Here is a 12,607-nt window from a genome sequence, read left to right as displayed (position 1 = left end):
ATGTTATACAAAAGAGACATTGCAAACAAATGTTTAGTCGAAAGGAATATTTTTTTCCGTAATTAATATTTGTCTTTTTCAGGTTTTGTTATTACACGTACGCCATATTAACATTAAGATAATCCTACCTCAGAACGAACAGACGAACCAAACAATATACATATATCTTTCAATTAATTTGAAGCTGGTTTATTGAAATGTTCCAGGAAGTGAACATTTTATTATCATCCATATATTTCTTTCTACGAGGACAATTAAATTCTTGTATTGAGAATTAGAATTAAAAAAAATCAAAAGATTAAAAGAATAATCAAAGCAACCACGGTTGTAGCGGTAATCAAAAGAATGTAATCCAGGGACAAACCCCAGACATGAAAAACAGACATACACAACAAAGAACATGAAGTAATTAAAATCATACATACAAAGTTACAAAAGCAAATGAGCAGATGAGCAACTCTGGAAGCATGGACCAGGTGCGTCTTCTGCTTGTCTGGAAACACCCACCAAATTGCTCATAACAAGTCATGTCCGGGGTAAAAACGTGATTTGATGTAACTGGTAATTTTTACGAAGGTCTTGAGGGCAAGACTCTCGTACAAGATTGTAATTAATGAGATGTTGAAAATCCAGTCACGCCTTAATAATAGACTTACCTGTATAGTATTTGCTGTCAAAGACCTATTCGGTTCCCACCCATGTATTTTTTTTATATTTAACACGTGTTTGAATCAGCTATGATATAGTAATCTTCTTATCTTCCAATTTAACCGATTACTGGAATGGAACATTTATAAAGCAAGCTGCGTATAATAAGCTGATTCGTTATGTTACTGTATTCAAACAGAAATGAAATGTACTACATCATTTTATTTTTCGCTTACATGGAGTTCTTAAAATATCTGGTATCATATATAGATCAAAACTCAAGGTCAAAGATCAACAAGTAACGATATGACCAGATTTCACAATTGACGTATTCCCACTGATATATGCCATGGATGACACGTCATATCAATTTTGATTTACCCTTCGTCAGAAAGATAACTGACGTCACGAAGTAAAATTTTATTGTTTCCATGACTTCAAAACGTTATTTGGAGACAAGTCTGGTGGTGTCATTTGGAGAAATTGGAGAAAACAAAAACAAACATGAATCCCATACGCCATTTGTATACCGTAGCTTTCAGTGGTGGATCCAAATTACTGGATGCTGTTCATTTTTTTGGGGTAAAATTTAGGAAAAAATAATAAATCGATAGCCTTTTATCCCGCCCCTTAATGAATTGATGGATCCGCTCCCGTGGTACATTTTATTTCTTAATTTGACAAACTAATACGTAGAATATAAGACTAGAACTATGAATGGCTAAAAATATTCTGACGGAATTGACGGAATTTGTCTACAGGGAATAAGAAAATTGCGCAAGTGTAGAGGCGCTTACGACATTGAGCTTCGTCCATTATGGGCATAGCCAAAACTCAAATTCATGATCTGTGCAGATGTCTTTTTTTCAAAGGACATATAGCGGCGGACAAATTGTCTTCGGAAGGTGACACTAGATTTAGCTTTACATTATTAAATGGTATGAACTCCCCACTTACACCATATACCATCCCCCATTCCATATTGTGAATTACAATTCCCCCACAGAAAAATCCGCACCCCCCTATAGAACCCCAATTGAATGTTTCTTATCAAATATTAACAATATCAGATAAAATTGTACATTTTTGAATTCTTCAAATTTTAGCTGTTTAATCCCCATTCCCCATCTACCTCCTAATAGGCCATATAATAGGGAAGCTTTCCCAATACAAATACTGTACGGGGATTTTGATTCAAATAAAACCTGCGTTTTATATACATATTTCTTATTTTCTTAATGCCCTACCACTGACATACTACCTTGAAAGCTACAGTTGGTCAAGCAAAACAGGAATATAACATAGTTGAAAGGTTAGAATATCACTCTAGCCATTGTTTGCTTTTATATAACAATTGGTAACATCCTTTGATTTTAAACACTACTCTGGTGCGATAGTACTGAAATGTTATCTTGTAAATTCAAAGTGAAGTACAAATATTTAATAGACATGCATCTTGATACACGAAATTAAATTTGAATAAGAGACTTACTTTTCAGTAAAAATTGAGGAATCAATATAGTAAAGCTTACGTAAACAACCTTTACTATAATTGTATTTATTGAAATTTAAAGCGTTGTATTCTTTTCAAATGTAATTAACAGGATGAATATTTCCTGACTTAATATTATCAAGACTTAAAATAAAATAGTTTCCAGTTAAGATAAGAGTTGGTTATCGGATCGATTTTCCAGATTCAACTGTCTTTATCCGAACTTATTTTACCTTTCTGCGAGCAACATTCACCTTTAAATGCAAAGTCTCTTTTTTAATTAAAGGTAAAGGAATTAATTCTGGAAATTATCTAATGAATGATTAATTTTCAAAGGTTTGTAATGTGAGAAAGTAGTAAATAAAGGTGAAGATGAGTTTGTTAATTAAGTAATATGATTATATAGAATGCTACTTTTATTATAATTTGTAAACTCGTCATATTCAAGTATTATTGTCTTGACGGGGTCGAACGAAAAGAATATGAAATAAATAAATATATATAAAACCGTCTCCACTGACGTGAACCTGCCATATCGTCATGTGCTTTACAGTTTCTAACGTTAATCTCATTCCGGAAACATTTTACACGAATTGATAATATCCGTTTTTTTACGAAACATATCAAAGTAGGGATATCGCATATAGTATGATATATTGTAGGTTTTAGCACATAAAACCAAGGTTGAACTTCGGTATGCAGATTTCGGACGATTTTGTTCACAGTTTTAATACATAGTCATTGTTTGTTAATTAAACCAGTATACTATTGTTGACAGACAAGAACAAATAAAAATTGGGTGGTGGATGTTTCGGAATCACTTTGTTCGTCTTTCCGTGTATCGGTCCTTCCATCCGTTAATCATTTCTTTAACAGATTAATCAGTTTTTGTTGTAGGGATGGCTTAGATTGGGTCATGGTTTTTTATGTTAAAAACATTGATCATTTGCTCAAGAAATAATCATTTTGACTGACAACTCTACTTAAAGAAAATTTATTCAAAATTCAAAAAGAAGTATTATTCACAAATAATAATAACTAAAATTTACGTACGCAAAATATTTAATGAATCTTTTCTTAATATCTTATAAAGCTAGTAGCTTGCATGTACGTCTGAATAAACATATATATTTTACACAGCAATATTGGTATCAAGTTAATATATTTATTCAATATTTGACAAACCAACCACCACAACGCAAACATACTAGCAACAAAACAGAGAGCTTAAGCTGCAAATTGGATGTGTATCTTTTAGATCTATATATAGAGTCCATAACATCTTTCACTTTGTCTGCTGTCTTCGATTGTTTACTTTATTTGCAATCACACTGAACTAAGAAAATCTCATTCCTTTTTTTTAATTCCAACATGCTTAAAAATGTCATTCTTTACAATCATCCAATTCTTTTATGATGGCTACTGAAATTACTTTCTAATTTTGTTTCAAGACGGGATACTCTGTCAACTGGAAACTATTTTATATAAATCAAGTGTTTGCAAATGTTGAAATGATATCAGAAAAAAAAGTATGTATCAAACGATTTATCTTCTGAATTTTATAACTGAAATATTTTAACAATTAAATCAATGTGCAATTGCACTAAAAATAACTCTTCTCAAAATAGAAGTAACAGTAGTCCTTTTCAAAAAAAAAAAAAAAAAAAAAAATACGTGTAAAGTTAGTCGTAAGTTATGTCGTCATAATAGGTCAAAGTATCTTGACGTCATAATTTACGACAAGTTATACTCTCAAGATTGCTTGTGAAATCTACCACTGATTTTCCTCTATTAGAGAACATCCCATTGTTCCTTTTGCTTTATAACCAAGTTCAATTCATAGTCGCCCACCCGTAATATTCAAGAACATGTCATAAAAAACAATAAGCAATTATGCTTTGTACTCTTTTAAAATACAATGTAAAGGAAATTTTGGTGGTGCACAAATTGTATCTACTTATCTCCCTATTAACCGATCAAGTACCCAAGTCCCATTCTCGTTCCCGTTTTATCGGAAATTGCTGAATTCAGGTACTGTACATAACGCATACAATATGAATCTGGCTTAACTTAAGAGTTGTAAAATGAATTTTGTTGGGCGAATGATAAAAAAATGACTTTTGGTTCTGATAAAGATTTAGGGAAGGATCTGTATGTATCATTCAGATGCAATATTAAAGAGATGTGTACATGATATTTGAATGTTGAAACATTGAACAATGAAACATCCGATTGAAAAAGGTAGCTCTTACGGATTCAAAGGAGCGGACTCGATATCATAACCCCCTAAACATATGATGTTTTGCATGAAGTCTTGTTTCGTCACAAAATCTACCCCAACATTTTTTTCTCTCTCTTAACACCAATCCTAATAAAAATCCTGCTTCCGCCTCAGGGGGCATGATTTAAAATTTAACTAGAACTAATAAGAAAGAAAATCATGGGGAGAATAGAGTGTTTGAATTGCTTTATGCAATATTATAAGCAATACTAATAATTCACGTTCAATCACCTCACTGACACACATATTCACGTTCTATTACATCTTATCAAGGTAATTGCATCGTATCACATACTTAATTTTTCAACAACTCCCATGTGAACGTTCACTTATCGATTGTATTCATTTTACCGACTTAAAACATTTGACATATAAGCCTTATAAAAGAAGCTCGAACAATTTGTCATTTCGAATGAACTTGATTTTGACAGATTACTTGTCACTGATTTAGTCTAAAAGATTAGACGAAATTAATTTCCTATAATGATTTTCAATGGATGCAAGAATATTCATTTAATCTTTCGAATGGCCGCTCATTTGGTCAATAGTAGTGGCGTTCCGAAGTATCTAAAAAAATTTTAAAAAATTGTAGAAATGTTACATTTTCTATTGAATTAATGAACAGATGATAACATTATTTTAAACTTCTGCTGCAACGCTTTTTTTTCCTTCCTATTCTTTGTGATGTAATTTTCAAAACTCAAAAGTTGGCATTTACTTTTTCATATAACATTAAACTAATAAAATACATGCATTCTTGTTAGCTCCATAATAAATACAAACTGTTATTTTTAGACCATGTCAGATTTTTACTTGTCTCATCATATGTTCAAATTCCATAACAAATCTACCAATTTAATGAACAGATTAAAGGGTAATTCCATTTATTTTAACTTTTGTAGCACTATCCATATAATTAATTTCATTTTTACCATTGCAAACATTCATTCTTTTCTTTTTTGGAAATCATGAGGTTTTTTAGTTTTTTTTATCTTAAATGGCTGTTAATGTTCTGTAAAGACGTTGAATATGCCTCCAACTGCCGGGGTCTACCGTAGACATCTTATTAAATCATGAGAATGAATTTTACTTAAAATGTACAAAAAGTTCCCAGCCTAAATATTTTCTCCATTTTGCACTTTTGCAAGAAAAAATATCCTAATACATAGTTCATAAGAATACAAAATTAAAAAAATTAAAAAAAAAAATCTTTCGACGGTTATATCTGTTCAGAAAGAGGCGAATAACTGCTGTAGCTGCAAAGTGTGTGCATCCTCTCACATTGCCTTGTAAATGGCCAAACTTGCTACTTTACCCAACAAATCACACTCGCCAGTTTTACTGACTCAAAATCAAAATATCTACGCCACTTTCATTTGATGAAATTTAATAATTCAATGTTAGAAGAACTACACTTTTTACTACAAAAATCCCCTCAGCTTATTTTATAGGACATCATATCTACAGTATCATACGGCATACTAATGGTTAATGCCGGTATATGTATCATCAGATTAGTTTTACATGTCACAATTTCATATTCAGATGAAATCGTTCTTGTATAGAGAACAAACACATCAACTCTATGCTAGTTTTGAATTCCTATTTTACGGTGAAAGGGTTATCATGAAGCTCATAAAAGGCCACTTCTTGAAATAGATATACTCAACTGCTCGTATTTATTTGATTGGTTTATTTTTAACTTTTATACCAATTAGTTTCGACTACAACATGATACCGATGAATGATATTTGAAATTACGATAAAATAATACTTAGGTTCAGGTCTAGTTCGGGTATGAATGAGTGCACTTAATAATCCTTTTGAATCTAATTGACATGTTGTTGAGAAGTATCAGACTATCACTATTATTATAATCATTCTGTCTATCATTGAAAACATTGTCATATCGAAGAAGTTATCACGAAACTTTTAATTACACATCATTTCTGACGTTTTCGTTCATTCAGTTGTTGTCATTGACCCTTTATTTACTAAGAACGAGATTACAAAACATCTAAGCAAGACGTTTTTACAACTTTCACGTTTGACATAGTGCGCATGGTTATAATATGAATTTTAAGCATTTTTTTCGCTGCTTTTTATTTGAATAAATTTGCAAACAACAGTAAATCTTCTTTTTATCAGGAAAGTAATATGTGTGAATGCCTATTGAAAGCTGAACAAAGTTTTGCTTCATATACAATACCATGTTTTTTTATAGTATAAACTTAAAACCATGCTTTCTTTCTGATTTTACATGAAAACCAAACAACATTTCAACTTAAAGGATACGTATGGCACTGTGTAACATTTCAACTTAAAGGATACGTATGGCACTGTGTAACATTTCAATAAAATATCATTGAATAAATAGCATGCATGATTAATTTTACGTCAAACACGTGTGAATTGAATTTCCCGAGAAATTAATTTGCAATTAATGAAATTAATAAGATTTTCATATGAAATTCTTTTACCATGATTGCCATGTGAACTTTGGCATCGATTTATTCACTTATTTATGTTAATTCATTTGAAAATATGTGAGTAATTATGCTTATGTACATTTTATCTTTATGTGAAATACCTAAAATATTTCACATTTTGTTAGAATACAGATCGATATGTATCGCTATTTACGTAAGATTTTTGTTAGTTAAATAAGACTTTTAATTGTTCCATCAAATACGTGACAAAGCATTTGGTTTTCGTGCTAAAGGAGGATATTGAAACAGATTTATCGCATGTTATCGTAATGAGCCAAGTATCGTCTATATCACCATAGTAAACAATTAGCTAACTAATCTATTGAGCGCTTACTTAAACTGAAAATGATCTAATCACTTATGTATAATGAAACCTGTCTTAATCGGGAGTTGAATGACCGATAACCTGTATAAACTGGAGTTGGATGACCAATAACCTGTCTAAACCGAAAGCTGGATGACGTATGACCTATATAAACCGAAATTTCGATGACCTATAACCTGTATAAACCAAACATCCTTTTATTTATGAAAAATCAACACTTTTCAACCTGTGTAAACCGAACACACATCTCGGTCTAAAGGGGGTCGATGTAGACAGGTTTTATTGTGATAAAGTATAATGTGATTGTTTTAGTAACAGAAGCTTCGTTATAGCTGAAGTTGTATTGTAAAATGAAATGTCAGATGGAAAATGATAAATACATGTACAGAATTTTGACATTTTACATAAGTCATTTATTATTGTCCAAATATGTTTTCGTTATGTTTATGCACTTTGGTTTGAGTTAGTGAGACTGTAGTACAATGTGTATGCTGATTCTGACACATTTTCTTCTTTATGTGTCCATGACCAAATAATTAAACAAAAATCTCAACTACGAAATACATACAGTATATTTAAATACATTTGAGTGCAGTAATGGATTTCTTATTTTAAACAGCTGGAAAAAATAAAGTTGTTTTTTTTTATTAATTTTAGTAAATGCATTTTGCAGACTTTTTTTATTTAACCTGTTACATAAATATTTGATAAAGAGAAATGCAAAAAAGTTTCTGTTAAGGATGGGGATCATTTTGTGATTTGAAATGAGGATAGGGAATCGGGGTTGTATATGATGTAAATAAGAAGTTTATACCATTCAACGACTGTAGGCTATATATGCAAACTAAACCTAAGTAGGTTCTCATGCATAAGAAATCCTTTTTTCAGTTAAGAAAATGCATGTTTTTTTTTTGTTTTTTTTAAATTTTGTACGTATATGATTTTTATAAGAGTGGTAAATCGAATACTACCTCGATATTAAAAATGTACGCTTTGCAACCCTCAAAAGTAGACTTTCAACCAACGCATTCCTGTGTTCGAATACCCAGATTATCAATTTGAATGCTACAACGATTTGAAGGTAATAGTTGTAATACAAAACCTTTAAATAGTCGAAATAATATTGCCTTTCAAACCCTTTTTAGTGCTACACTATGCATATATTCATTAGTATTATATCTCACCGCATCATTGTTAAAACGAATACCGTATTCATTAAGCCTAATAGCTTTTTTGGAACGGTCCTTTAGAAAATCATGAATTGGAAACGGTTCTGGTGGAAAACGATAATGATTTTCCGTACTGGAAAGTAAAAAAGACTCAGCCTATATGCAACGTTTATGGTCTTTCAGGGATTCAACTACGACTTTGACATGTCATACGCGGAGAGCCTTGGCACATTTATAGCCGTTTTACAGCAATAAAAAGCTATATTAATTGTGTTTACACAATAGCATTAGATCAACGACTTTGTGCTGCGACAGCTTAATTTGAATGTCAGAAAAGACTTTATGTTTATGACAGAAATAGTTAACCCCGGAGTGATGTAGGAGAATCGAATTATACGGAAGAAACTTCATTTTCTTTTCGCACTACACAGATTATTACCTCGCTAGTACAAGATCATGCATTACCAATTACGTTATTTATCGCCGACATTGGTTGTTTTGACCTAATTCATCAACCTATGTGTTTATAGTATCGAAATATTCTCCGCCGCTGGCACAAAAATGATTTGTGCATAAATTTAATTTGCAACAAATTTTAAAGTAGTACCGTCGAAAACGTTTATATTTCTCTTTTAGTTTCAGTTCACTCATACTTCTTGCCCAAAAAAGTCAGACATAAACGTGTAATAATGAGCTTATTTAATGCGTTGGTTTATTGTACATATAAAATATATCACCGTGAAATTAAGTTTCAAACCATATAAAATATAGACACTGCCAGTGGTAGAAGTATGAACACCCATCAAACAAACGTGCATACACCATTTTCTAGTGTCAATTCTGTGTTGGAATCTGTATTTTTGACAAATCGATACATTTATTTCCCACGTAAATTTAGCAAATCAAGACCAGAAACTTTTGAAAAGAGCCAACATCTTTTTAATCGATATAAGTGAAACAATTGAATGATAAAGAAAGACTGGTTTGTAACTTACTGTATAAGAATTTATATAAAATTGGTGGTTCTTTTTTAACATGCACGTGCAGTTTTATTTTCACAAAGATTGCTATATGTAATTTAGTCGCATTCATACATGTACAAGCCGGCGTCTCTTTTGCACTTGAACAATATTTCTGAGTGTTTGTTGTGAAGTGGTATTAACAGCACAATGACAATTCAATTCAGCTGACATAATTATTTTTATGTTTGTTTGTTGTGTATATAAATGATTTGTTAACAACAAGGATACACGTGTTTCATAATTGGTAGTTTTGATGTCGGTCAACGTATATATTAAAATTTGTTGTTTTAGATTTACGTATTTTGTAAGTCTAAAACAAGAAAAAAATACATATTGGCAGTATTAAATTAAGATAGGCTATAAAACTGAAAGGATATGGTGTATATGATAAAAAAATATATAAAAAATGACATATTCATCGCTATAGCTTATTTCTAACATTATTGTATATGTCCTGGTCGTTAAATTGGAGTGATCCCTACGCTCAGGCATGAGAGCATTTTATACAATCATTTCTATTTACTATTTTACAGGTAAAGTTTATTGTAACGGTACATGGGATAAAGTGTTATGTTGGCCTTCAGTTGCCGCTGAAACCACCATTTTCCTGCCGTGTCCGCCATTACCGGGCCTCGACACAGCGAGTAAGTACTAGTATTTTTATTTTTGTCCTGCACATGGAATGACATATAAGATTTTAATGTAGAGCAAAAGGTGATATTTTAAATGTACAGTTTTGATAAAATGCTTTGAAATGTTTAACGGTTACCGTTTGTATTTGTCTACTGCATTCAAAGGATCTATCTTATTCCAATTCAGAAAAAAAACTAGTTATCACGGTCTTTGTCCCTACTTAAGACCAATGCAGAAATACCTAATTTATTTTCCCATTTACACAAAGTATTAATAGAACTGCTGTTAGATGTTTTTTCTGAATTAGAAAATTGATTTATGGGACTCTCTTTATTGCTCCAATCAGTTTTATACAATTACAGTGAGACTCGTAAAACAATGGCGATATTTTGTGATTAAATATTCTTGTCTCGCTTCCTTAACGAAGTTTTTGAATAGCAATTGCCTTCCTACGCAATTAAATGAAACAGCCTTCTACAAAAATTTTGTATTAGACTTTTGTCTACGTTTAAGCATGATTTTATTTTATTTATTTAAAATTTTGGTAAGAAGTACAAAAATTCAAATTAAAGAAATTGTTTATACGTTACTTACCAGATTTATAAACGAAATAAATCATCTTCGTATTTTAGAATATGCTTGTTTAACCAAAATGTACTAAAAGTACGGAACCTAATTTTAATAACTACATGTACAAAGTTATTTTAAATCTTTAATATGCATTTTTATTTCCTTATGTTTTTTTCTGTCCTGCTGCTTGTTTCACTAGGGTATCATTTTAAAATACCCTATGTTATGTATAGTGTCTTCTCAACAACAATAACATTTACGTTACATGTGCCATTCATTTGTACATCAAACCAAGGCAATAATTCAAGAGATCTGTCTTTTATTCAGTTGTTGTGTTTTTTATCAATAAAACAATTGTTCAAAATAATGTCTTGCTTTTTTGTTTCACTACAGATCAATATTTTCTTCTCTTCCTCAACCTACTCATTACCCTTTTTTATCTAGAATCATTAATATGACATACATCGGTAAAAATACCGGAGCGTGGACGACATGTCAATTCAAGTGTGTCATGATCAAAAGAGATGATCAGAACGTGAAAATAAGAAAAAAAGACGATCTGCATACACAAAATGTATGTAAAACTTCTCTGTTCCATGTTTTCATTTTATGGCAATATTTTCGGATACGGATGTCACTGACATCTGTTCACCCGTTTTAATTTTTTTGTCATAATTATATCTATATGAAATACTTATGTTCCATTTAGATTATGCTAGTACCATTGCGTTTTATTTGATTGATATTATATTCAAAATGAAGTATTTATTTTTTAATTACGTATACTAAGGAATGACATTTCTCTCGAAAATTATATCTCAGAGCTAATATCTCTAAGCTGAATAAATGGAAACAAGTAAATCGTGTTTCTCAAATGTCAATAGGCAATATACAATCCACCTCGTCGCTCTCTAATAAAGGAGGACCGTAATTCCATATTGAAAATGCCAACGATGACAAGGAAAGAATTGACTGCTATTTCATTATGCTTAGATGAACTTAGATTTGACCTTCTGGCGACTTGGGTCTTGTCTAGGTAATTTTATTTTTAGTTTTCTGAATTATCAGCACAAAATGGCAAATACAGATTATATATATTTATATAATCTCTTTTTGTGAAAACTGCTTTAGCCTTTTAGTGTTCTTTGTCTGGTAACTGTCTCGTATATATATATCAAATCTAAGTTCATATATATATATTTATTTATTTATTTTATTTCCTTCTATTTTTTTTGTGAGTTTGGTTACTTTTATAATGTATTTATCGATAACCTTCTATATAGCTTTTTTAGCGTAAGTAGATAATTCAATTTTGCGTTTGATCTTGAAATAAAATGATAACATCGTCAATGTACATGAACTATATTTAGCCAAACCTTTTATACCTAAAAAAATGAATAGCGTTCAAGTCTCCTATTGTTTTGCAGCTAACAAAATTAAACGTTACAATTCTGACAGCAGTCGTTCATCACTGAGATATTAAATTGTTTACCAAACACCGTACAACCGTTTTTTTTATTTTGTTTATGTTTAGTTCCATTTATTTAGTTTTATTTTATGTTTTTGTTTGCTTATGCCAATATGACCATTTTTAAAAATAAATTTTCTGAGTAGGCTTAGTTGGTATTTTTGCGAGGAACGTTCAACACTACCTCGTACATGTTTCATTAAAAACTGTTAAAGGGTGTTGGCTGGTATACTTTTGAAGTTTACATAAACTGAAGGTATATGCTAATTAATTTGCATCTCTCGTCGTCATCGTTAGCATTTTTCATCTACATTTACTCAATGGATTGTAATTCTACTTGCATGTATCTAGTTTCTCTGTAATGAAATATTAACAGAAATTAGATATAAATAAAATTAGATGTGTTTTGTTTATAGTTTCATCATTTACACATTGTTATTTTCGACATTTTACATGTATTTATTTATACTGAACCAAATAACGTACTTACCATGTTCATACTTGAAATGA

The 12,607-nt window shown here is 30.8% G+C and overlaps 1 protein-coding gene across 1 annotated transcript in view; it reads left to right on the top strand.

The window, feature by feature from the left end:
* The window catches only part of LOC148603438 (PDF receptor-like), a 38,696-nt gene that overhangs the window by 6,851 nt on the left and 19,238 nt on the right, over positions 1–12,607 (top strand). The window contains exon 2 of the mRNA XM_088552632.1: positions 9,960–10,070. Coding sequence (XP_088408758.1) covers positions 9,960–10,070 — 111 coding nt within the window. The remainder of the gene's footprint in view (positions 1–9,959; positions 10,071–12,607) is intronic.

The sequence above is a fragment of the Perna viridis genome, chromosome 11 (assembly GCF_037379345.1).
Source record: "Perna viridis isolate PV_CMFRI_1.1 ecotype Kerala chromosome 11, ASM3737934v1, whole genome shotgun sequence".
Taxonomy (NCBI): Eukaryota; Metazoa; Mollusca; class Bivalvia; order Mytilida; family Mytilidae; genus Perna; species Perna viridis.
This window is presented reverse-complemented; position numbering and strand designations above follow the sequence as displayed.